Genomic DNA, 23,235 nt, shown 5'->3' on the forward strand with positions numbered 1-23,235 from the left:
GGTATATAAATTGAATTAATAAATAAATATAATATTAATAAATAAATAAATAAAAATGCTGTTCATTGTTAGCTTTGATCTACTCCTTGGTCATTTTTTAAAAGAAAGAATTATATAGACTTCTTAAACAGTGACTCAAACATAAATAAAATTAAAATAACGAAGTACACATTATAACCCTACCCACAACCCACGTAAACACAATAATCTTTTGTGCTAGGCATAATAGACAACTACAGAAAAGTCATAGGAGGATATCAAGGAAGACCCAGCTTGGCCAACATGTAGCAACCACAATGGCCAAGTATTTGGTCTCCAATGTCAATATCTACAGTAGTGATTTCCACACATTTTTGTGCTTTTAAGGTGTTTTTTTGCAAGTTTTAAATTTCACCGCACTTGAATACAATGCAAGTTGGTGAGCAAATAAAAAGTTTACAGTCGTACCCATGCAAATTCTCAGATATTGTTTTGATAACAGATGCTCCAAGTCAGCTGCAATTCAGCACTGACCTGAGGTAAGCTCAGCATAGACTCCTTCATTTGGTTGCCTGTGGATGCAACAATCTTTTCCAGGTTACCAGGCAAGGGAGTTCTAGAAAAGCTGGTTCAATAAATCACTAACCCAGGTATATGTAAGCGGACAAACCAGAAAAACAAAAACTGTTGTAAGCTGATATATTTTTTGGACTTGTTTGTAGGGCTCCAATGTTTAATCAGTTAGTTATGATTATGGATTGAAAGAACATTACATAGATTAAACAGGTGATCCTAATTAAGTGGTCCAGCAGATTTTTAAAAGCTCTCTTTTTCATACAAGTATTTATACAAACCGCAGATGGCAATGTGAAAAGACATTCCCTTCCGTGTGAGAGAAGGGGGAATGGCGCTTCTAAGACGATGCCTGGCAAGACACGTCTTTACAGAACTACTTTTCTTCAGAACTATTAATAACCTCTTATGCAAATCAACGACCTCAACAGCCCTACTTATTTGCAAGGCTACTGCAGTGGATCCCTGGAAATAAATGAACGCAATTGATCCTAATTAAAACAGAAGATCTTTTGCTAAACACACTGGCAGATGGAGAAAGAAACAGACATGCCAAGATGGAATTGATTTTAAAATGGGTTGTGTTTGTATTTAATAAGATGCTTCCAGTTCTCAGTACAACAGTTCAGCCAGAAATATAAACCCTCATTGTCAGTAAACCACATGATGCATGGGATCACTGCTGTTCTTTTACCAGGGCAGGAAAAAATGCCAGCCAAAAGCAAGCTGAGCAAGAAGCATGCACCATGAGGGATCCAATAGCAACAGATACACCCTGTAAAATAGTATAGCTTCTTCAATCACTGCAGTATTGGCAACGAGGGTAGAATCCAGTTCAGTGCTTAGCCCACATAAAAACTGGCAACAATCAATACACTTACACAAACATCCCAGGTTAAATCAAGCTTTACTACTCCCCACCCCATCATGAGAAGTCACAGGGTAGCAGGAATGCCCACTGAAGGAGATCCGAGGCTCCTTCATGCTCCCCTTTGGACAAAAATAAGACATTTTTTTAGCAAACAGGAAAGACAGGGAAACAAAACAGACCCAGGGGAGCAGCAGGAAATTCATAAGAGCACGTATTTGCACAGCACAGCAGCACCTGCTAAGGGAGGGAAAGGATACAACTGTTAATTGCATGTAAATGAGATGCTCAACTTCTCCTTCTGAGAAGAGCAGCTACAGGACGGGGTGGTACATCCAGGCAAAATATGGGAGTTGACAAGAATGGAAAAAGAATTATTTGTCAGTACCAAGCCCAAGGAGGAACTTTACCACAGATCTGATTGTTCTTCTATAGCTCCAAATCTACCAAAAAATTAACATTGTTATGGGGGGGACTCATGGCACCCCAGCACAGGAAGAGTCTCACAAGGTTATTCAAGCAGCTAAAAACAAAAATTCCCCATCTCTGAATTTTTGCCAGCACCTGTTTCAATCTAAGATGGGGCTTCATTTTAAAACAGGAGAAGGGAGTGTGAGTTATGAAGGACAGTGAGACCATTTTTCAAAGCCAGTTAGGTTCCAACATAATACATTAAAAAATTCCATAATTAATTACGTAGTACAAACTGAGCTATCATGTAGACATCAAATATACCTGAAGGACTGCCAAATACCTTTTACACATATTTACTTTCTTGTGGTGTCAGAACAAAGATAATTATAGCCCGAAGAAGAAGGAGGACAATATTCTAATAAAAATACCAATTGTCCCAGGATACAAGATTCTTTGGAATTAGGCATCCTCACTTGCACTGCTCTTAGATCAACATTAACCTGATCCAAGTCAGCTACATTTGCAGTAAACATTCATCTCTCCAGGTTATGTATCCCTTGAAAGTATAACCATCCAGCACCTACTAGATTTGATCCTGGGCAGCCATTCTTGAAAGACATCAACTACAGACAATCAAGTAGCTTATTGAAGGGCAAGCATTTTCAGACACTGCCAAGACCACCTTTGTTGCTGATCTCTGGGGTATCCCACTTGGGCTCATATTTGCACATTTGAACCTAATATTAGAAAAACAGAGCAAGCCACATGCCCTACTTCCTGATTTTTATCCGGAGGATGGAACTGGCTATCATAGCCATTCATGAGGAAGAGGAAACAATGTGATAAACAATGCAGTTCCCCAGTGATAATATCAGTGGTGTGAGCAGTTACTAACTGAAAACTCTAATCTGCTGGACTCCAGGGTAGGTCTCAGCATAAAGCATATTTAAGTAGGATCTATATGAAATCCTCTATCTTCCAATTATATGCCATTTCCATAGAAAGTAAGAGCCACACCTTCTTAGTGATCTCCAGTCTACCTGTGGGTCTCTGCCAGACTCAATCCCTCTCTACAGGCATGGTGCCAAAGAATCACAAATAAAATAAAATTTAAAAATAGCAGGCCAAAACCTTATAGATTTATCACCAAAAGGACAGCTTGGCCTGAAAACTGAAATTCTTCTCATGCTCACATGAGTGCTCAGCGTGCAGAGAACAAAATCAGATATTCTTCCCTCCCAGAATTTCCTCTGTCAAGAGTTATCTGTGAGATGGTGCACGTGGGATACAGTTCAGGATTAAAGTCCTAGGCCTACAGACCTCCAAAGAAGCCATTCTCAGCACCATCAGTTCGGCCCCCTTTGCTTCCTTTACTAGGGTTGGGTGTGGTGGAGTATTTGGGTGGGTAGCGGATGAAGAGCCGGTCTTCTTCCTTCTTTATCCAGCGCAGAAGCTTAGTCAGGACATTGATGGCACCAGCTTTGGTCACTAAAGGACTGAAGCAGGTATACAATTCAAATTTACTTGTGACCTAGAGGACAGAGAGAAAGAAGAAACCCTTTTGGTAACTAGGCCAGGGACTCTCTGCAGGTGACTATCAGACAACAGATAAGGTCAAGTTATTATATGGGGAATGGCTGGGAAGCCAAAGGCTGCAGCTATGCAAGATAGGAAATAACTGTTCTACACTGGTACCTTGTGGATCACAAACTACTTAAGCCAACAGAGTCCACCAATTTTGAGAACCGAGAAAAGTTCCCAACCATCCTACCCAACAGTATGAATCCACTGGGTGGTAGAAAGCAGATCTGTGGGTCCTAAAACTGTGATGAGAGGTGCTGTCTGCAACACCGTTTCCATCACTCACCAAAGCCATTTACTCCAGTTACTTCAATTTATAGGATGGCAATAATAAAAAGTAAATTATTAGTGAGCATCTAAGGCAGGGGCGAGAAACCTCCAGATGTTGCTCAACCACAACTCCCATCATCCCTGATCATTGGCTATGCTGGCTCGGGCTGATGGGAGTTGAGTCCAGCAATATCTGGAGGGCACCAGGTTGGGGAAGGATGGCTAAACAGAACTACCCAACATATGGATAGATGAAATACCAAACCATAGTTTGTCAGTATGTGAATCAGCAAAGAACTTTTCGCTTGTGCATTTCCTCCATTCCTTCTCAAGTTCAAATCCTAGTTTCAAATCCTAGTTTCCAATCCTGGTTTGTGGTGCAAGCACAGTTTGCTGGTTTGGATGAAGTAGCAAATTATGGTTTGCCTCTTAAGCAGAAAAAGAGGGAGAGAATCGCCACACACAAGGTAAGGAGAGGTAACAGAGATGCCTGCGAGTCCTCAACTGCTTGTTAACACAGCACCAAATCATAGTTGGTATTATGCCTGAACTGCCTCACTGAGGAGCTGCCCTTCAGAAAAACAGATCCTTCCCACTTAAAATATGCAAGGAAGAATTTTTTAAATCCTTTTTAAAAAAAGCAATCCTCATTACAAATCAAAAATATTTCTGGCTAGCATCCCTTTGTTGTCATGGGGTCCAAGGCTCTTCCTTAGGTAACATTTTTTACAAATCTGCTGAACTCAAGCACTTCTGATAGGATTGAGGGAGACTATCTTCTACAGTAGTAGTTTTAAAACCCCAGAGACCAACGTCTCTCAAAATATAATGAATTTGCAGGTTGGTGGTTCTTTTTTATGATGAAAAGTGTTGCTTTTCATATCAATCCAGTTCTAGGAACAATATGTAGCTTCACATTCACCCACGTTATCCTTAGTTAGCTGCTGTCTGGATTTTTTACCTTCATTCAGCATGCTAAAAGCATTATATTGAAGGCCAAATCTTGATGTGTTGCACTATATGAAACTTTGAAAGATGGCTATGTGAGATGCTTCCCTTAGCAGTCCAAGTACTTCCTTGGTGTTTATTTCTAGAACTTTCTTTTGCTTGCTGGGGCAAGGAGAGGTACAGCATGCCTATCTATTGCACTCTCTGCCCCCCTCCACCTTCTTTATTCTTTTAAAAGCTCTATGTTTCCAGAAAAAAACAGCAAAGGGAGTAGTGGAACATTACTATTAAAATTAAAAATTGTTTAAATTTACAGTGTTGAACTCCTGGTTTGAAAACCTACTGATAAGTGAGAAGAAAAAAAACTCTTAAAATTGAAGAATCTCAAAAAATGGGGAAGACCTCCCTACTGACACATGGACAGTTTCTGAACCCTTCTAGCCATGAACTAACACTCATGCCTGGCAGCCACAGGCCCTCCCCTGCACTGATCTTCGGCAACCCGATTAAAACTCAATCAATCAGTCTTCCATCCTGTCACTTCCTTTACTGCTGCTTATTAGAGAGACCAAGACTTTTCTGCTTACAGGATAGCTGAAAGAGGGAGAGGGAGAGAGTTAGCAAAACCTGACTCTAATTCACATCTACCTGCTGGTCTTCTGCTTCTCCTCCTTCTACCACTGAACGTTACCTCCTTCAAGTTTCAAAGCCTCTCTCTCTCTCTCTCTCTCTCTCACACACACACACACACACACACACACAATTGCCTATTTGAAGCAGCTGTTGCAGTCCCATTTCTCACCCAAGCCAAGAGGGTCTCCTTTTCAGCTACATGGTAGATGAGACGCAGAGGGCGTGAGGTACTGTGGATACGACTGTGTAGGTAGTGATAGAGATCGAAGAGTCGGTGATGTTCATTCTCACTGCAATAAGGCCCCTCCAGTTCTGGGCTGAAGTCAGTAAAAAAAAAAGTGACATATCAGGAAATCAAAGAGCTTGAAGTTCATCTATACAATTTCTCACTATGGACCAGTCTGGAGAACTCATGTATAGTCAAGGACAGCCAGGATTTGTTCACATCTACCACTGAGCAATTCTCCAGAAAGGCTAGGAAAGGACAAAAATATAACCCCAGAGCAAGCTTATAAGAAATATCTTGCAATCAGAAAATGTTTAGCTGCTCCAGAGACCCACCAGACAAGCAGAAGCTATAGGAAAGGTGTTAGAATGCCACCATATTCCAGCTCCCAGCTTCCCAGTCAGTCATCTGAATCCAGTGCCCTGCATAGGACTTGGCCTTTGGCACTGCACAGCAAAATGTCATTTTCAAGCAATTAGCTTTCTGAATCAGATTCTGTGCATAGCAATATCTGTGACATGATGCCCACAGACTAGGGACCAGCACATGCATAGGCCCCACCCACTCACCAACTTACAATGCACTAAAGTGAACGGATGAACAGGCCTCTCAAAACTTGGCAGGTCTTTAGGGGAAGCAAGCTGCAGAAAGGGCACACTCCAGAACAAGTCACATGCCCATTTCATGTGTCATTTCAGATGCAGATGCGACTGTTTCTAATGTGCTTTTCCCCAAGGAAATGTAAGTGCTTCTGACCAGTCAAGTCTTGATTTAGAGCACCAAGGTGCATTAGTCAGTTTCATTTTCTGTCAAAAATCACTTCCAGATTTGTGTGTACTTTTCACAAGATTTAGCCAGCAACCTAGGATCTCATTATGTCCACCCTCACGTTCTCCTTTGCAGCCTAGTAGTTCCATGAGCAGCTCCTGCTTCTACACAAGGATTCTTGTTGATAAGGAAAAAACTCATGACTTGCCCTATTTAAAGCTGTAATTGAATAAGGCCAGCTTAGCTCTTCCCACAACCTCTAACTCAGTCATGAGGAGGGGGAAGGGAGAGGAGAGAGGAGGCGTGCCATCTGTCTAGGTTTGTCTACCGCAATAGCCAAGTCCAGCTGCATCAGCTTAGCAAATTTAAGAGCAAAACAAAGAAAGAAAGAAACAGAATGGCCCACTCAATCCTGGGATGGAGCTTCTTCTAGGGATAGAACTGGGTAGCAAGTTAACACTTGCATGAGAGATAATCTCCACTGGTCTGACTTTATTACCCAACTAATGTTGCAGGACAGGCCCATGCCACCCATGAATCAGCAGCAAATCCAGGTTCACCACTCAAGATGCCGTAAGTGTTTACAAACACACTTGTATATAGATCCATGGATGTCTGAATGAAACATTAAGGGTTACACCTAGGACCATTACATGTGCAAAGTCACACAAACACCAAGTGAGATTTGCTGGGGTGGGGGAACAGGGTGACTAGTGCTATTACATCTACATGAAGAGTCAGATTGGTTCATTCCTTAAACAAATAGCCTTGCAATATTCGGAATATTCAAAAACATTCACATTTTATTTTATTTTTAAACAATCTAGATTCACTTCCAAAGAATCCTACACACAATCATTTTTAAAAATCTGCATAGCATGTTCCAATATTGATTTTGGAATTATTAGAAATTATTTGAATAATTCAAAAATGTTTTCCTGGCAAGAGAAGTGTGTGGTAGAAGGGCAGGTTTAAACAAAACAGTAGAACAGAGGAGGCATCTGAAAAGGCAGATCTGCGCGTTTTGAAAACTCATCCCCCCCGAGACTAGTAATTTTTTCTTTCCAGATTAAGTCTTGAGGTTCGCAAGACTCCTTTCCAGGGCAGATACTATGCAACACTGCATCCAAGCAGAACTGCAGGGCCTAAAAACAAGCCCAATCATATCTTCCAGAAAAAGGTGGATGTTTGACTAAATATCAGGAGGCAATATGCCATACTAAGACCCCACCCCCATGATAATCCAAGGAAATCCAGTAAGTGCCAAATTACAAACAGCTGAAACCATCCCCTGTTGCATTTCCATCCTTCTGTTTTCAAAGAGCCTCCTTGCTACAAGGAGATCTCTCACCATGCTCAGAGCAAATCCCAAACCACCAACTCCTCTCATTACCTGGTGAACTGGGGAAGCTGACGGTAATTATCAGGTATATCCAGAGGCTTGTATATAAAGTGCCGGAGGTCTGGCACCCCCACCAGCCCCACACTATAGGAAGGGCTTCTGAGGCCACTTGAGAGTGCCTGCAGGTAGTTCTGAGTCCTCATGCCATCCTCAATGCGTTTCTTGCAGTCTGAGACAGAATAGAAAGACTCTTTGTCCGTGGAGAGAAGAATGAGGCAGACAGTACATTCTGCATCCAAGTAGGAAATATAAGCATAAAAGTAACAATCCGGGTTGAAGCGTGGCAAGCAAATAGGTGTCCAGATCTCCCCTGTTTGGAAGGCAGAGGTTGCCCCAATGAGGTTAAGCAAGAGGTGCAAGTCAGTGGGTTCTAAACGGCAGTCTTCAATGACCGTTTTCTCCTGCACTGTGGTGACCAGCTGACTACGGGCAACCAGAATGGAGAAGACCAGATTGGGTGTGATAGCCTTCTGGAGCAAAGTACCCAAGGAATCACGCAGGGAGGCTGGGAGGGGCAAGCAGCGCACAGCGCCAAGCAGAAAACAAGGGTCCGACTCCACCAGGTTCAGCAGGCGGTTAAGGATCTTCTCTGAGCCGGTGAGTAAGCGCCGGAGATCATAGTTCTTTTTCCGCTCAAAGATGCGGGTGATGCTGGCCTGGGTGAGCATGCTGATGATCTGGTAGTAGACATACAAAAGCTCCTGGCGCAACTGCTGCTCCGACTGCAGGGTACGTGACACAGACACCAGCACCAGTGGGCCCTGCTGCACAAAAACCAGTTTGTGATCATCTGTGGTGGAAAGCAGTCAGGAGAGAACCAGTCAGCAGATTGAGCTCCCCACAAATATGACAGAACCAGATGGAACACTAGGCCTCATTTCCCTCCCAATCAAGCCCACCCAACCCTTTGTAAAAAAAAAAAGTAGAGTTGTGTAAACCATGCAATTATATGGGAATACAGGAAACCAATAGAATGTAGAATTAGGAACAAAATTAACATCCCAAGAATCTATCTTTTTTAAAGCAAGTTTCTTGCCCTTATGTTTGCAAAGATGCACTTGAAAGCACTCTAAACAGCATCAGCTAAATCTCAGACATCAGAAGTATGGCTGAACAAGATCTCCATTGGCCAGAGGTAGGATTTTAATGTTCTGTATAGATTCATGTCTGCCCCTACCTTCTAAATAGTAAACAGAAGTAAAATAATATATGCGAAGAGTGAAAGTGGTAGAACTGACTATGCCAAACAAGAGAAAATAACTACACTTGATTAATTTGCATAAATTATACAGGTTGCAATATTAGGCTTTCCTTAGCATGGAATTGAAGTAGATATATTTAAACCCAGAATACACACTGCTCTGAAAAAGAGACCCATTAGACTAATAGAAATCTTAGTCTTATATTGCTATATTTACAAAATCTAACTCATGTCTTCACTATATTATTATTCCATATGTTATTTAACTAAAGTGAATTTCTATCCCCAAGGGCTCACAGTCTCATATTTAGTTTGGTGGACAGCATAGACTGATATATATCATACCTCAAGGCTTGTTTAGCAGAATGTGGGGTATAAATTGAATAAATGCTATAAAACCCAACTCCAGATACTAAGAAGCCGAGCACAACAGGCTTTCAATCCAAACAGCTCTTTTGAAAGGTACCTAGACACAAAAAGAGCTCAACTCAAGCTGTAGCCCTGGGCAGAGCAATCCAACTCAGGGGAAGCTGGCAGAACGGGTGCCAGCGGGAAGGTCTGCAGCATCCATTTGCCATTTAGGATCCACTGGGCCACTGAAATGTCAGCTCAGCCAGGAGCTGCATGTATGTATGGAAAAGGAAAAACCAGCTCTCACAAATACCCCTACTGGTGAGTAAGCGCTCCCTATTGACTTCCAGTAGAATTATTTTCTTAGACTGACCTTTTTCTTGGCATAACTTTGACCTGGATCAGGACCCACAGGAGCACTCTGAACAGGAGTTGGATGTTGCATAATTCCCCCCCTGGCCCCTCCTCTGACATGCCCCGGAACGCTCCTTTTTCAGGCCTTATGCTAACTTTCACCAGTGCTCCTTCCACTGGGCTGAGCATCTCTGGCAGACCCCCGGCCGAGACAGCAGGGTCCCAGCTCCGCTGCAGCTGAGCCAGGGCAAGGGGCTTCTGCTGGGTCCTCCACATCCAACTCCTCTCAGCCCAATGTAAATACAAATTGATTACATATTCTAACAGGTCCTGCATGATAGCACAATTCTATACATGCTTTCTACTCAGAAGTAAAGTACCATGTCAGAAGTAAGTCCAACTGAACGCTTACTTCAATGGTAAGTGGGTATAGGGTAGTAGCCTGCAAAGCTATCAATTGAGGTGGAGTTACCAGATAACAATGGGCACATAAATTTGCTTCCCAAGGATTAATGTTGTACTTATTAAATAAGATAGCACTATTGCATTAGCTGCTGCACCCAAGCACACTGCTCCAATAGTTAGTTACATGTACATATTAGACCACAGTTCCAACCATACCAAAATTAATTATAGTAAAATTACATAAAGATAAAAATCTGCAGAAGAGCATAGATCAAGATATAATAACATCCCATGGCCATCTTGCAATCAACAACATGGCTATTGTAAGCAAACTTTCAAATTTTCATTGATTTGACTAGTTTTGTCTATTGTTGGATGGAGCAGGGAAAGAAGATTATTTTGCATCTTTTTAGAAACATTACAACAGAACATTTCCCCAAGCTAAATCCCTTACTCCACTGAGAAGGAATATCTTTATCCAGGAGGTGAAGAAATGGGAGAGAAAAAACATGCCTATGCTATGAGGGCATAGACAAGCATAGATGCTAGTCACAAGCCACAGCTCAGTGGTACAGCACACACTGTGCACTGCAGAAGGTCTGAGGTTCAATCCCTGGAATCTCCAGATAGGGAAAGGCTCCTGTCTGAAACTCACAAGCATCACTGCCAGTCAACGTAAACAATACAGTACTGAACTAGACAGATCAACAGTCTGAATTAGTATAAGGCAACTTCTTGCATTTTCATGTTCACATTCCACCTCAGCCTCTTTGCAAGGATTGTTCTCTGCAAGGTGGATGGAAATGGTTGAATATCTCTCTTTAAGATTTGACTACATAACCCTTTCCTCAGCTCCAGTTAGGCCATGTAGGTAGGAGTAAGGTAGAAGTTTGTTTTTAACTATAATACCTTCAAATTTGGTCCCTGACAGACATGTGCACCAGCACCAACTAGGTGCCTTGTTGCATAATATTAAAGGAGACAGGAGCATAGAATTAGCACATCAAACCCTAAAAAATTAATGAGTGTCTAGGCACACTGTTACTATTGGGTTTTGGACTTTCCCCTCTGGGGAGACAGCTGTCCTTAAAACCTTTTTCCAACCATAATGTAGTGTAGAAGTCTGTGGTCTCTACTGAAAGAAAAGCCAGAACTCACACTTTGAACTAGAATCAAACAGCAAGCATTTATTTTTGTGCACTGTCAAAACAACCTTTTGTTCTTCAAATAGTAATCCTCTTAAGCTTTTCTTTGAACACCATGCAATATCATACACAAGTCACTTTGTAGCAATTTTGTGTCTTTAGACTGAAAAGCAAGATTAAAAACAAATCAAATATACCATGCCAGAGCATTCTGCATTTTTAAGAAGAGTACTACCTCTAATCATCATAATAAAATTCTGCACCAAAAAAAGGTAAATTCTGCTCTTTGTATTAGCTATGCAAATTAAATACCTTTATATCATTTCTATTATTTTGCAGAATTCATTCTGCATTTTTTATTATTTTGCTTCTGCTAATCATAGGGAAAGATAACAAGCTATGCAGAGCAGCAACTCTCTACAACCACAAGAGCTAGAAAGAGACACAAAGACAGACAACATTCTTAGGAAGCTGGATTTTGAAGCCAGCACATTTGTATTTTTCTGTGCTTGCATGAAATCACAACACATACATAGCCCTGCAGTCCACATTAGAGCTTTCTTCATCACACAGAACAGAACTATAACAACAAAAACAACCTAATATCCGTCTGCTGCCCAAGAATTGCAACAGTATTACATGACATATACTGCTAACTATCAGTTTCCAAAATAGTCAGACATCAGTCATAGTTCTAAGGACTAGTCCTGCTGAAAGGAGACCTAGAAATTTAAGCCAAACCACCACCACAACAACAAAGATACCGCTTGAATCTGAATAAAACCATGCCTACAAACTCGCATTCCAGTGCTTGAAATATGGGGGTAAAGTAGGGGGCCCTTGATCAAGTCTACAAGCCTCACCCCCAACTTTAGTGAAATCATGAGCCCCATAGTCTTCTAAAAACAAATTGTTAAGGAGTTGGTAATTAAAGCACTGTCCCATTCCCAACCTTTTGCCATACCAGAATAAATGGAACGGATAGAGTTATCCCCACTCTGGATGAACGACACTAGTGCCATCATTACACCCATGGTGGAACTGAGGGCTTCCTCATTGCCATAGCGTGAGTAAATGGGTTTGCCAGCTTCACTTAAAACAAAGACATGTTTTCTATGTGCCCGCCAACTCTCAGCCGTCACATCTTCATCCCGGTGTGCAGCTGGGCGTGGCTGTGCCACCTCCTCCTCTCCTGGTGGCCCGTCACCCATAATCATAGGTCGGCTAAATTCACTGGAGTCCTCCAAGGTGTTGTCAGTGGAGGCAGAGTCAGACAGATCCTTTTCACTTGATTCCTCCCGAGCTTCACTCAACTCCTCCTGCATATCCACTTTGCCATCTGCCACACTCAAGGGTCCATTATTTTGGGTATCAGGTAGCTCTACCTGCTCATCCAATACAGAACAGGGCCCATCCTCACCTGAAAAAATATATTTAGAAGTCACAGCATGAGTAAAGGAATTCAGAAGACCTAGCTAATTTTCACTCTCCCCCCTTTCTTCCACAAACTTTACCTACTGAAAAGGCAGCTTGACTACTAAAGGTTGTAACACTTCATGATCAACTTTGCAGCAAGCTTCAGCATGTTCTGCTGCAAATGCTCAGCCACCTCAAAGTCTCTTACTCTCCTAAATCAGATGGCACAGATTCCCTTGTTTTCCCTCATGTTGAGAACTGGTTCCTAGAACAGGAATGTAGTACTTCAGTGCTTTTTCTCTAAATCCCTCTTCAAAACCCAACTGTACCACTTTAGCCACTGGGCTCCTGCTACGAGGAAGGGCAGGATATAAATCAAATAAATAAATAAATAAATAAAAGCCACTACTTCATTGAAACAAAGCATAAGTACATACAAACACATTGGTTCACATACATATTGTGTTATGTTTAATCTGAGCAGAGCAAAGGGAAAGCAGACTGTAAGCTCCTCTCTTTTTCTGTTCATGTCACTATATACAGCACTGTATACATTGATGGTACTTTACTGATGCCAAGCAGTGATCTCACTACAAGCCTTGCCAGCTTGATCTGGTTAGTGACCACAAAGTTTAAAAGCCCCATTGTCAACAAACAAGACTTCCTTCAGCCTCAGTAGAAAAAGTGAACCACAACTACAAACACAAGCACTTGAGCCACTCACTTGTCTCCGTAGAGGCCAGCCCAGCCTTCTGCTCAGGGAGGTCCATCTCACCCTTAGAGGGTAAGCTAGAGTCTTTCGTCTCCATCTCTACATCTCAAACAGCACCTGTAAAGGCAAGAGGCAAATATGAAAAAACTCCCAGAGTGTAACAAAAAAGAACACAGGATGCAGGTGCTATGCCGCCTGTTCACCAGGCCCAACCTGTTCTCAGTTTAAGGGCAAAACTTAGAACACTAACTTCAAAGCACCATTAACACCCTAACTCTATCCTTCACCCCAAAAAAACAAGCAGCAGAGACAACCTAATCCTTTGGTTTAGAAGGTATGAACACAAATCAGGGAAAAGGGCATAGACTGTTCTGAGTTCTCGAAGGCAAAACCTTTACAGAATGCAAAAGTCAGTCTGTCAGACTTGCCTGCCCTCCCAGCTGTAATCTCAGTCACATGCCCAGGCAGGGATGCCTCAGAGGAGACAGCAGGAAATGCCCTGGTTACTAATCACCACACACAGAGAGAGAGTTACTGGAGCTTAACTCCTAGAGGGGAGGAATTTGTTTTATTTTATTTTACAAAAATAGTGGGGGCTATCACTTAGATCATTGACCTTCAGCTGGTGGAGCAAGACCCAAAGTGACACCAATAATAGCATCACTTTTTTCCTTGCTAAGTTTTACTTAAAAAGTGAAGAACAACAAAATGAGAAACACTGAGTGAAGTGAGTAGGTAACCAGTTGCAAAAAAAAAAGAGACAGTTGTACAGAAGAGTGTATTTTGGCAGGTACAGCTCATCATGCAGTAGCAAGAAAAGCGGCATCTGTTGCCAGCGAAAAGGTAAGGCAACCTGTCATCCTTTCCCACATTCCAGGTTGAAGATAAAGTTCTGTCTCATAGTTAGAAAGGCTGACAGCTAGTGACACTAGGTGAAGGCAGAAATATCCCTGTACAGCTGCGGGGTCAATTTGCAAGTACCATTGCTATGTTCAGTCCAAACATCTTTCCTCTTGCACACTTGGGAGTAAGTTGCATTAAATTTGGTGGAACTTCTTTCCACGTAGACATGCACCTAAACCAGCTAGTGAATATTTGGGGCCAACCCCTAAAAAACCCAGTTTCTCCAAGTTTGCAGCTGAAGGTGGCTGTGCACACTACTGACTGGTTAGTGCCTGTGATGCCACCAAGAACTCACCTCACCTCCATCAATGTGTTTTGTTAAAAAACTTGCTTTAAAAACAATATTATTAAGAAGAAAAGGGACAGATAAATTTAAGTAGTGGGGGGAAAGCAACACACTGCCTACCTGAAGCTTGGGAGAATGGCCATGATTGACAGCTGAGCAAGCTTTCAGTTTGCTGCTGTACACTCCTGTAATTTCAATTACAAAGTGGGGAGAATGTCAGGGTCTCTGCACAGCTGAACTATCTGCTGTGAGCTCTGTCTGTATATTGTATGTGCCTTCACCCTCAGATGATCGTTTGGCCTTTCTCCCAAGCTTCAAGCGGGCAGTTTGTTTCTTTACATATATATATATACTACCATAAAGCTTGTAAAAAAACATTAATTTGATTGCCTGAGGCAGGTATGAAATGCCTTCAGGTAGCCAGCACGAAAATGTTTTGGGGGTCAGCACAAAGAAAAGAGCTGGGTGTGTCTTGTTTTTCCGAGTTTTCAGGCCATCAGTGTGCCACAACTACCATACTTATGCATGGGCAGCTAGTAAAATGTTTATATGCCAGTAACTTTTGTGAACAATTGCAAAGCTTATTTATGGGGCTCCAGCTTTGCAAATGCTTCTTTTGCCATCTCAAACTGTGAGGTCAGCAAGGCAACTGGCCTAGACGCTTTAGAGGTGGCTGCATTTTAGAACTGCACCAGCCATCTCTGGGAAATTACATTCTATGCAGCGATTCTGAACTTCTTCAGCAGTAAAGCAATTCCTGAGGCTACCAAATGCATTCATGATAAATCTAGTAAAAGCAACTTCCTCCATGTCATGGAATTCTGGCATAGATGTCTGTTGCTCTTCCAACCTTTAAGCCTTAATGTCCAGGAGAACAGAACAACCATACGGAACAGTACTACAATGGTGTTCCTGGCCCAGGAATTCTTATTCCTGGCAGTTCCGAGACTGGCGAAAGCAGTCTTGACACAGAAACAGCACTGCTATCATTGTCACATCTACTCCCTTCCTCATCTTCAAAGAAAGGACAAAGCAAGTTTTTAAAAGTTATTTGCAAGATTACATTATCATATGAAGATTAAAATTATTACACTGGTATACCCCTGGCATGCTAAACTCCTCCAAGAAAGAAACAGTTGAACAGACACCAAATCTATAATAGTTATAACTATTGCAGTACACATTGCTACAGTCCTATCTGATAAGAGAATAGTGAACCAAATTATGTTAGGTCATCCTTGGCACAAGTTCCTGAAAGGGTGGGCTCCAACAAGCAACTATTTCCAAACAGTAATTACTTCTGCAGTCCCTCCAGAGCCAAGCAGAAGCAGGCTATCTGAAGAGCAACTGTCACCATCGTTTCAGAAAGCTAGTCCAAAATTCGGTGGCAAAAGTAGAGTCTGTTATTACCGTTATCATTTTTGACCACTCTTCACCCTGCGATCCATGAGCGGGTAACAACAGTTTAAAATACATCATTAAAAACAACTTAGAATCACAGCATCACAAAAAATAGGATGGGTCCTAAAATATACATCTCAGGCATCAAAGGCCAGGGTAAAGAGGTGCATCTTCAGCATTCACTGAAAACTGTTGAGTGAAATTGCCAGATACTTAACTTAGGGAATGCAACAGAAAAAGTCTTCTCCTGGGTCATGCCCCACCCCTGAGCTTCTGAGGGTGGTAGAACTATCAAGAGGACCCACCTCTACTGATCTTAACACCCAAGAGGGTCTGTAGGGAAGGATGTGATCTTTCAGATATTTGGGGCCTAAGTCATTTAGGGCTTTAAAATCAGTGTGAACACCTTGAATTGGTCCCAGAAATAAACTGTTTTAAAATAGGAGTTATATGAGATCTAAATGGAATCTCAGGAGGTAATCTGGCTGCTGCAGTTTGAACCAGTTGCAGTTTCTGAGTTGTCTTCAAGGGCAGCCCCACACAGAATGCATTCCAATAATGTCCTGGACCTCCTTACAGAACCAGGTGCCACTGGAGCCTCATTGTAAGAGTCATTAGGTAACTGATTGCCCAGATCAATTTCAAGTGTCCAAGCAACTCAAACTGGGCAAGAAGTCCATTGCCACTTTTCTGTATGGCCCTGTGAGAGATGCCACTGAAGGCCAGTTTACAGTGTGCCAGAAAAGGTTGCTTATTTGGGGACAAACAGGCCCATCTGGACATAAGAGACCACAAACAAATGTATTCCGTACCAGAGGAATAGTCATGACATGTTAGTTTTCAGTAATGTGTCAAAAGCACCCTTACATTAGCTTCCTAACAGATGTAGCAGGACTTTTAAAAAAATCTGATCTAGCCATTACTTGTTATAAATCTCTATCTTTGTGCATAACTCCAGAGACCTACATGTATGTACATCAACCCCAAGAATTAGTCAGATACCCAACCCAGAAAGCTCGCCAATCTTATATCTTCAAAAGATCATTGCAACTCTCCCTTCCCCTCACGAGGATAGATCCACCCTGTTGACAATCTCTCCTCTCTTATAATATTAGAATTCGGAGTCATCCAATTAAGCCGATTGAGAGACAGTGCTGGGGTTTTTCTTCCCACGGTGCATAATCCCATCACTGTCGCTACCCTCTTCAATATCTTTGATAGTTGCCAAATCCAGTCCTCCATGCTTCCATAAATAATCATTTCCCACAGGATGACAGCTATATTTACTATAAATTTGTGATGACCTGTTACAACTCTCTTGTGCAATAGTGGATTTTGTCAGACACCTCCTAGAGCACATCAATGGAAGCCCAACAGATATGGCAATGGGACACCGACTTAGGCAATTTTTTTAGACAAACTCCCACTATCTATCTGTCTATCAACAGCTACAAGCCATGAGACCTAAACAGAGCTAGAACCTCCAGATACAAAAGCAGTATACCTCTGAATATCAGATGTTGGAGGCAAAAAGGGAAAGGCCAACACCTTCATACATGGTTTCTTATGAGCTTCCCAAAGAGCACTTGATACGCTGCGTGCCGTCAAAAAAAGACTGCTGGACTAGATGGACTTTTGATCTGATCCTACAGGGGATCTGACCTTATGCCCCTGCCTGACCCAAAGGAATTCCAGTCCAGCCAAGGAAAACACCTGAGACCATCTCATCTGGAAAGGAGGAAACCCCGCAAGTACGTTACAAGTCGCCACACCCCTCCGATGACCCCCCTCCCCTCTTTCCTTGAAATACCGCCGGTTTCCCTCTCACCATCTGCACGAGAGCTACTCGCCTCCCATCGTAGCACAGACCCTCCCGAGCTCCGCCAGCCACACTTCCTGACCCAAACTGGGGGAAGGAAAAAATTGACAAGCGCCTCTACTAATCACAGAATGAGCGGCGGAGAGGGGGCGTGGCTTTGGAAGTACGAACGCGAATCATGGCCCGCAAAGTCCTAGCGTGGAGCCGAACACCAATAGCATACCCAACTGATTGTAGCGTCGTGTAGGAAAAGGGGGGAACCTAAGAAGCCGGGAGAGCGACAGAGAACTTACCTAATCAAAACTCTAAGAAGGAAGGCAAGGGGCCGGGACAATTATATCTGACAAAATCAATCATTCAGTCGTAGAATACCCGAGGCGAGTCTGGAAAGGACTGGATTATGTAGAATTTCAGCCAATCGCAATAGGCCTTTTCTAGGTTTCTACCAACCATAGAGGAAAAATTGCTCTGGAAACCGATTGGTGTGAAGCTGAGAGGAGGGGTGTCGTACTGTCTTGAACCGTTCTGTGAAAGTGTTGAGAGTGACATCATCATCTCTGTTTGGATGTCAGTTGCGTGTGGGATTACGTTGGAATTTGGTTATTTGGCCGTGATGTGAGCTGTTGTTTCCGCCAGGAAGGGGTTCTTCTCCACCTGGATGGCATTATTTTATAACATTATACTATCATGAAATCAAAATCAGGGGTTATTTATAATACCACTCTTGAGCCAACTGATTCCCAGGGCGGTTTTACTGTTTGAAAGTAAAAGCAATACAAACTCACATTTTTTTAAAAAAAACAAACTAAGAGGAGCAGTTAAAAACAGACGATTTAAACTCCACACTACTACCTATCATTGATTCCTGTCAGTGATTCCACATCATTTGTTTTGCCATTTCATTTTTGTGACAGGCTGCAGAAAAGGCATTTCACGATGGTGACGTGATGTAACTATGTGGTGGCACCATTTCTGTCACGGTTAAGCAAAGTGATTTTAAAAAGATGAAATGTTTGAAGACGATGCTATGGATTGTGAAGGAAACCCTCTTCAGGATTAGATTCAAAGGGCAACATAACTGACATCTGTAGTATAGTAGGCTATGACAGAAGGAAAACTGCAGTACAGACATAAACCGCTTCCTTTTGACTACGACAGAAATAGGGTAAAAAAAACCCCAAACCCAGCATAGCCCATTGTGCCCCTCCCTGCTTCTTCCCAAGCTAAGATACATGTGAAGGGCTCTTTTACCTGCCTCCATTACGCCACCATGAGTTCAACAGAAGAGACTTGGGCAGAACTTGAAGCCCTATGCAGATGACATTCTTTGATGTGCTATTTGCATGTTCCCCCCTATTATAAACTTCTCTGGGCAGCTTATAATAAATAAAATCAATTTAAATACAAAATAAAACGTAAAAGCATAACATAAGAACATAAGAAGAGCCTGCTGGATCAGGCCAGTGGCCCATCTAGTCCAGCATCCTGTTCTCACAGTGGCCAACCAGGTGCCTGGGGGAAGCCCGCAAGCAGGACCCGAGTGCAGAACACTCTCCCCTCCTGAGGCTTCCGGCAACTGGTTTTCAGAAGCATGCTGCCTCTGACTAGGGTGGCAGAGCACAGCCATCACGGCTAGTAGCCATTGATAGCCCTGTCCTCCATGAATTTGTCTAATCTTCTTTTAAAGCCATCCAAGCTGGTGGCCATTACTGCATCTTGTGGGAGCAAATTCCATAGTTTAACTATGCGCTGAGTAAAGAAGTACTTCCTTTTGTCTGTCCTGAATCTTCCAACATTCAGCTTCTTTGAATGTCCACGAGTTCTAGTATGACATCTGAGATGGGGGGAAGAGTGTTTCCGGGGAGGGCAAGATACCCAAAACTGCCACTGACAATGAGGGAGGAGGGTATCTCCATCATGCCCCTTCCTGAGAGGATTCTAACTGCCATCCAGTCAGCTGTCTGTGGGAAGAACTGCGTGGCAGGAGCTGCCCTATCCTCCTGGAAGGTACATATGAGAAAACGTGGTCTTTCAGGCAACCTGGTCCGAAGCCATTTAGAGCCCTTGGATGTTTGCTATGACTTTTTGCTAAGCAGTTTGAAGATAAAATCACTCACATCCACAGCAACCATTTGCCCATAGCACCACGGGCCTGTAACTCTGGAAGGCAGCAGTGGTCTCAAACCAAGGCAGCTCTCAGGAGAAATTCTTTAGAGAATCCCAAGCATCTTGGAGGAAGAGTGAAATAAAAATGTAATATAATGTGATTCACCAAAATTAAATTTCCTAAAACAAGCTATAAGGAGCTACCATTCAAGCCTGTCAAAGCGGTTTTGGCATCTAAAAGCTACATAGAAGCAAACCAAACCAAAACCAACAAGAAGAACAGAAGCAAAGAGAAAAATGCAGCAAAAAGCTTACTGTGTCTCTGTCAGCTGCTTGCAGGATTGGAGAGATCCCCCCCTTTTTTGGACCTGAAAGAGCTGAACATGGTCGGAGTCCTGGTAACATTAGTTAATTTTAGAGTCTAAAATGTAGACATGACTTCCATCATTTTACTGGGTGGGGGGAGGCTCTTTAGATATTAGTGGGTATTTCTTCCCTTATTTCAGAATGTGGTAATTCAGCCCTGATGCATTTATAGACCCTCCAATTGTTCTGCTAAGCAGGGCCCTCAACTTCTACTCTAGAGTCCTGCCCTGATGGCACCACTGCTAGTCAATACACAGGGGAGAATTTCCAGCACCTCCTCATAGGTTTCTGTCCACAGTAGATGCCACAAAGTATGATAACTAACTGCAGTTACTTATTACTACACTATTTACATACTTTAAACCAAGGTACCCAAGGAAGTTTAGTTTTAAAATACTAATAAATAAATAAATGTTGAAAGATATAAAACACCAGAGTTCTCTGGGCCATTGATGATCTTTTCAGAAAGCAAAGGCACCAGCTCTCTTTCGGTGGCCTCAGGGCTGCAGGTTGCCCACTCCTACTTGAATGCAAACTATAGAAGTGGGGGGGAGGGGTGTCCATGAGAGAGAAAGGGCACAAGAGAGGAAGGAGAGTGCGACTCTGTGATGCATTTCCTATTCATGATTGAAGAGAGCTAGCTCCCCAGGGCTTAGTGTAAACAGTAACGCAAACAATTTTGCAACGAGTTACATGTGTAACATTTCAGCAGTGGAAAGGAGGGATAATAAGATAAAATGCATAACAATATACATCAAACAGATTACAACAGACACAGCTTTGTAAGATGATGCTTTAATTCTTCCTGCAGATCTGGCTCCTCACAGAATGAATGCTTTCAGTGCTAGAGAACAGCAAACTCGCTTTGTTCAAACAAGAGAACATTCCTCATTGAGGACAAGGAATAAAACCCCCCAAGAACTTACTTGCTGTTAAGAGCCTACTTGGCTGTTCTTCCTGCAGCTCATTCCTTTGGCCAGAAGATGGCGGTGGAGCACATGGCAAATTTCCCACCTAACACACCACTGGTCTCTGATTATGATATGCACAGGGCAAGATGTTATTTATTTATTTGTAAAATAATAATAATAAACAAGGGGGCACTGTGGTGACTGCCTGGGAACAAGATGTACACCACCTTGGATTCCATAATGAAAGAAAATGGGATTATAGATATCAGAAAACGAATGAATGATCAATCAATTAATCTGATGCTTTGGCTCTGCTCACCACTGGCAAAGGGTTTTATTGAAGGGAATTTAGAACTGCCCTGTGGTATATGATTCCTACAACACACCCATGCTTTTTCCTCAACAGTGCATAATGCTTTCTTGCTTAGTGCCCTATTCCATGACAGAAAGGGTCCATCCTTTTTATTGTGCATTCATGATTTGTGCTCATCATGCTATTTGGACCGTTAATACGCAGTCTCACTCTTTCAATACTATCTGCACTTGCAAAAGGTTTGAGGCTTCATTCCAGTCGGTACATGTCCTGCAACTTCCTGCTGAAAACCCATAACATAGCACAAATGTTCTGGGGGTATTTTTGACCTTGCTTTTGTTGCACTATAGCCCTTGCAGACAGCAATAATGTGGTAGCATTGGAGAAGAATCGCAGTACAACTGAGTAAAGCAGAATAAATCCACCACTAATTATGATATTGGCAGTTTTATTTTCAGTCTTTAACATGGAGTTTGGTGCACACTGGGTTAACATTTTCATCGAGCTATCCACCATCACCACCACCCCAAGTTCTCTTTCTAGGTCAGTCACTCTCAGTTCAGACCTCATGAGTGCATATGGGAATTTAGGATTTTCTGCCCAATGTCCATCACTTTCCACTTGCTTACACTGGAACACATTTGCAATTTTACTGTCCATTCATCCAGCTCAATCCAGCCACAATCTGCAACCAGTGGTGCAGTAAAGCAATGATGACCCCCCCCTTTCAGACAGTTGTTATTGAGCCTGTGTCTCCCCCTGGTGGACAGGCACCCCACAGCTACCTTGCTATATAAAGGACCTCTTTCCTAGATACGAATCCCCTCCAGCTTCTCTTTCTGTAATTACCACACCCACCCACCTACCTACCCATCCAAACCTTTTCCAGACCCTTCTTCTTACATCACACATATTCAGCAGCCAGGAAATGTAATTCTCTAAACTGAATCATCTTTTGGGGACCCTGCCACCAGTACTTCAGGGGATCCAGTAGTTCAAAATATGCTAAGCCACCAGCCCACATGCACATAGGGGGCCCTCCTGTTAATAACTCAGACAACAGCTTTGGAGTGCAAGTAATTTGGTTCAATGGAGATTGTAAGAAATGATAAATGCAGACTCAGAGCTAACTGTTCATAAACATAATTATATAAAATGCAGTGTATATACATGATAAACTAGCAACGTACACAAAAACCTCAAAACAAAAAACACACAAACATAAAAGATGCACAGCATCCCTCCATCACTGCTGTCCACAAAATGCTTGGATCCAGATTCAAGAAGAGGAATTAATCTCTGGAGATGCACGTCATCTTACTTGAAATCTTCAATCAGCAGTTCCTCTGAATGGGAGGGAAAGGAAAAGAAGTAAAGCCTTAATTACAGCTGCTTTATTTCACCTTTAATTTTATTAATTAATTATTAATTGCAAATTTAACAAGAAAAAAGAAAAGAAAGGAAGGAGAAAGAGAAAGCACACATCATCCGCTCACATTAAAGATGTCGTAGAGTGGAGAAATTGGGAATGAAGAGACTGAGCCTTTATGTGTTTGAAACTTTGCTAAAGATTACACCTTCCCTGCAAATTAGTCAGACAGAGACTTTAAGCTTTAAAATAAGAAATAACTGCTTTATTCTGGAAGTACATACTTGATAGGAAAGAGTTCTACATCTAGCTAACTAGCTAAGTTGGAGATGCAAACACTAAGCCTAGTGTTCGCCCTCATGCTTGGAGGAAAGGGAGAGACAAAGAGAATATGTTTGCTCTCCCTCTCAAGAGAAAGAAGGAGGAAGGTGGTCAACATCCTTTGCATATCAGTTTAGCAGGAAGGGAGAGACAGCAGGAGATCAAAGGATAGGGATTAGCCTAGCAATCAGGAG

General features: G+C 42.4%; 1 protein-coding gene across 7 annotated transcripts; it reads right to left on the bottom strand.

Annotated features, from left to right (window-relative positions):
* Positions 1 to 1,115: 1,115 nt before the first annotated feature.
* MON1B (MON1 homolog B, secretory trafficking associated) lies at positions 1,116 to 18,052 on the bottom strand. Of its 7 annotated transcripts, none has more exons than XM_061614395.1 (6): positions 17,949 to 18,052; positions 13,259 to 13,363; positions 12,083 to 12,538; positions 7,654 to 8,452; positions 5,436 to 5,583; positions 1,116 to 3,365 (listed from the first exon to the last, which is right to left on the bottom strand). In XM_061614395.1, the coding sequence occupies exons 2-6, from the start codon at positions 13,341 to 13,343 to the stop codon at positions 3,147 to 3,149; spliced, it is 1,707 nt and encodes a 568-aa protein (XP_061470379.1). In that variant the 5' UTR covers positions 13,344 to 13,363; positions 17,949 to 18,052; the 3' UTR covers positions 1,116 to 3,146. The 7 variants fall into 7 exon arrangements, with proteins under 7 accessions (XP_061470379.1, XP_061470375.1, XP_061470374.1 ...); XM_061614391.1 differs by lacking the exon at positions 17,949 to 18,052 and adding an exon at positions 17,687 to 17,785; XM_061614390.1 differs by lacking the exon at positions 17,949 to 18,052 and adding an exon at positions 17,665 to 17,762.
* Positions 18,053 to 23,235: the final 5,183 nt, after the last annotated feature.

This window comes from Rhineura floridana, chromosome 3, assembly GCF_030035675.1.
Source record: "Rhineura floridana isolate rRhiFlo1 chromosome 3, rRhiFlo1.hap2, whole genome shotgun sequence".
Taxonomy (NCBI): Eukaryota; Metazoa; Chordata; class Lepidosauria; order Squamata; family Rhineuridae; genus Rhineura; species Rhineura floridana.

What these genes read in the sequence shown, in the direction of transcription:
- MON1B (XM_061614395.1), bottom strand. Translation starts at nt 13,343, where the DNA reads ATGGAGACGAAAGACTCTAGCTTACCCTCTAAGGGTGAGATGGACCTC. An exon ending in GCTGGCCTCTACGGAGACAA is followed by an intron (nt 12,539 to 13,258) that starts GTGAGTGGCTCA and finishes ATATTTTTTCAG; the next exon opens with GTGAGGATGGGCCCTGTTCT. An exon ending in CAGCTTCCCCAGTTCACCAG is followed by an intron (nt 5,584 to 7,653) that starts GTAATGAGAGGA and finishes TACTGACTTCAG; the next exon opens with CCCAGAACTGGAGGGGCCTT.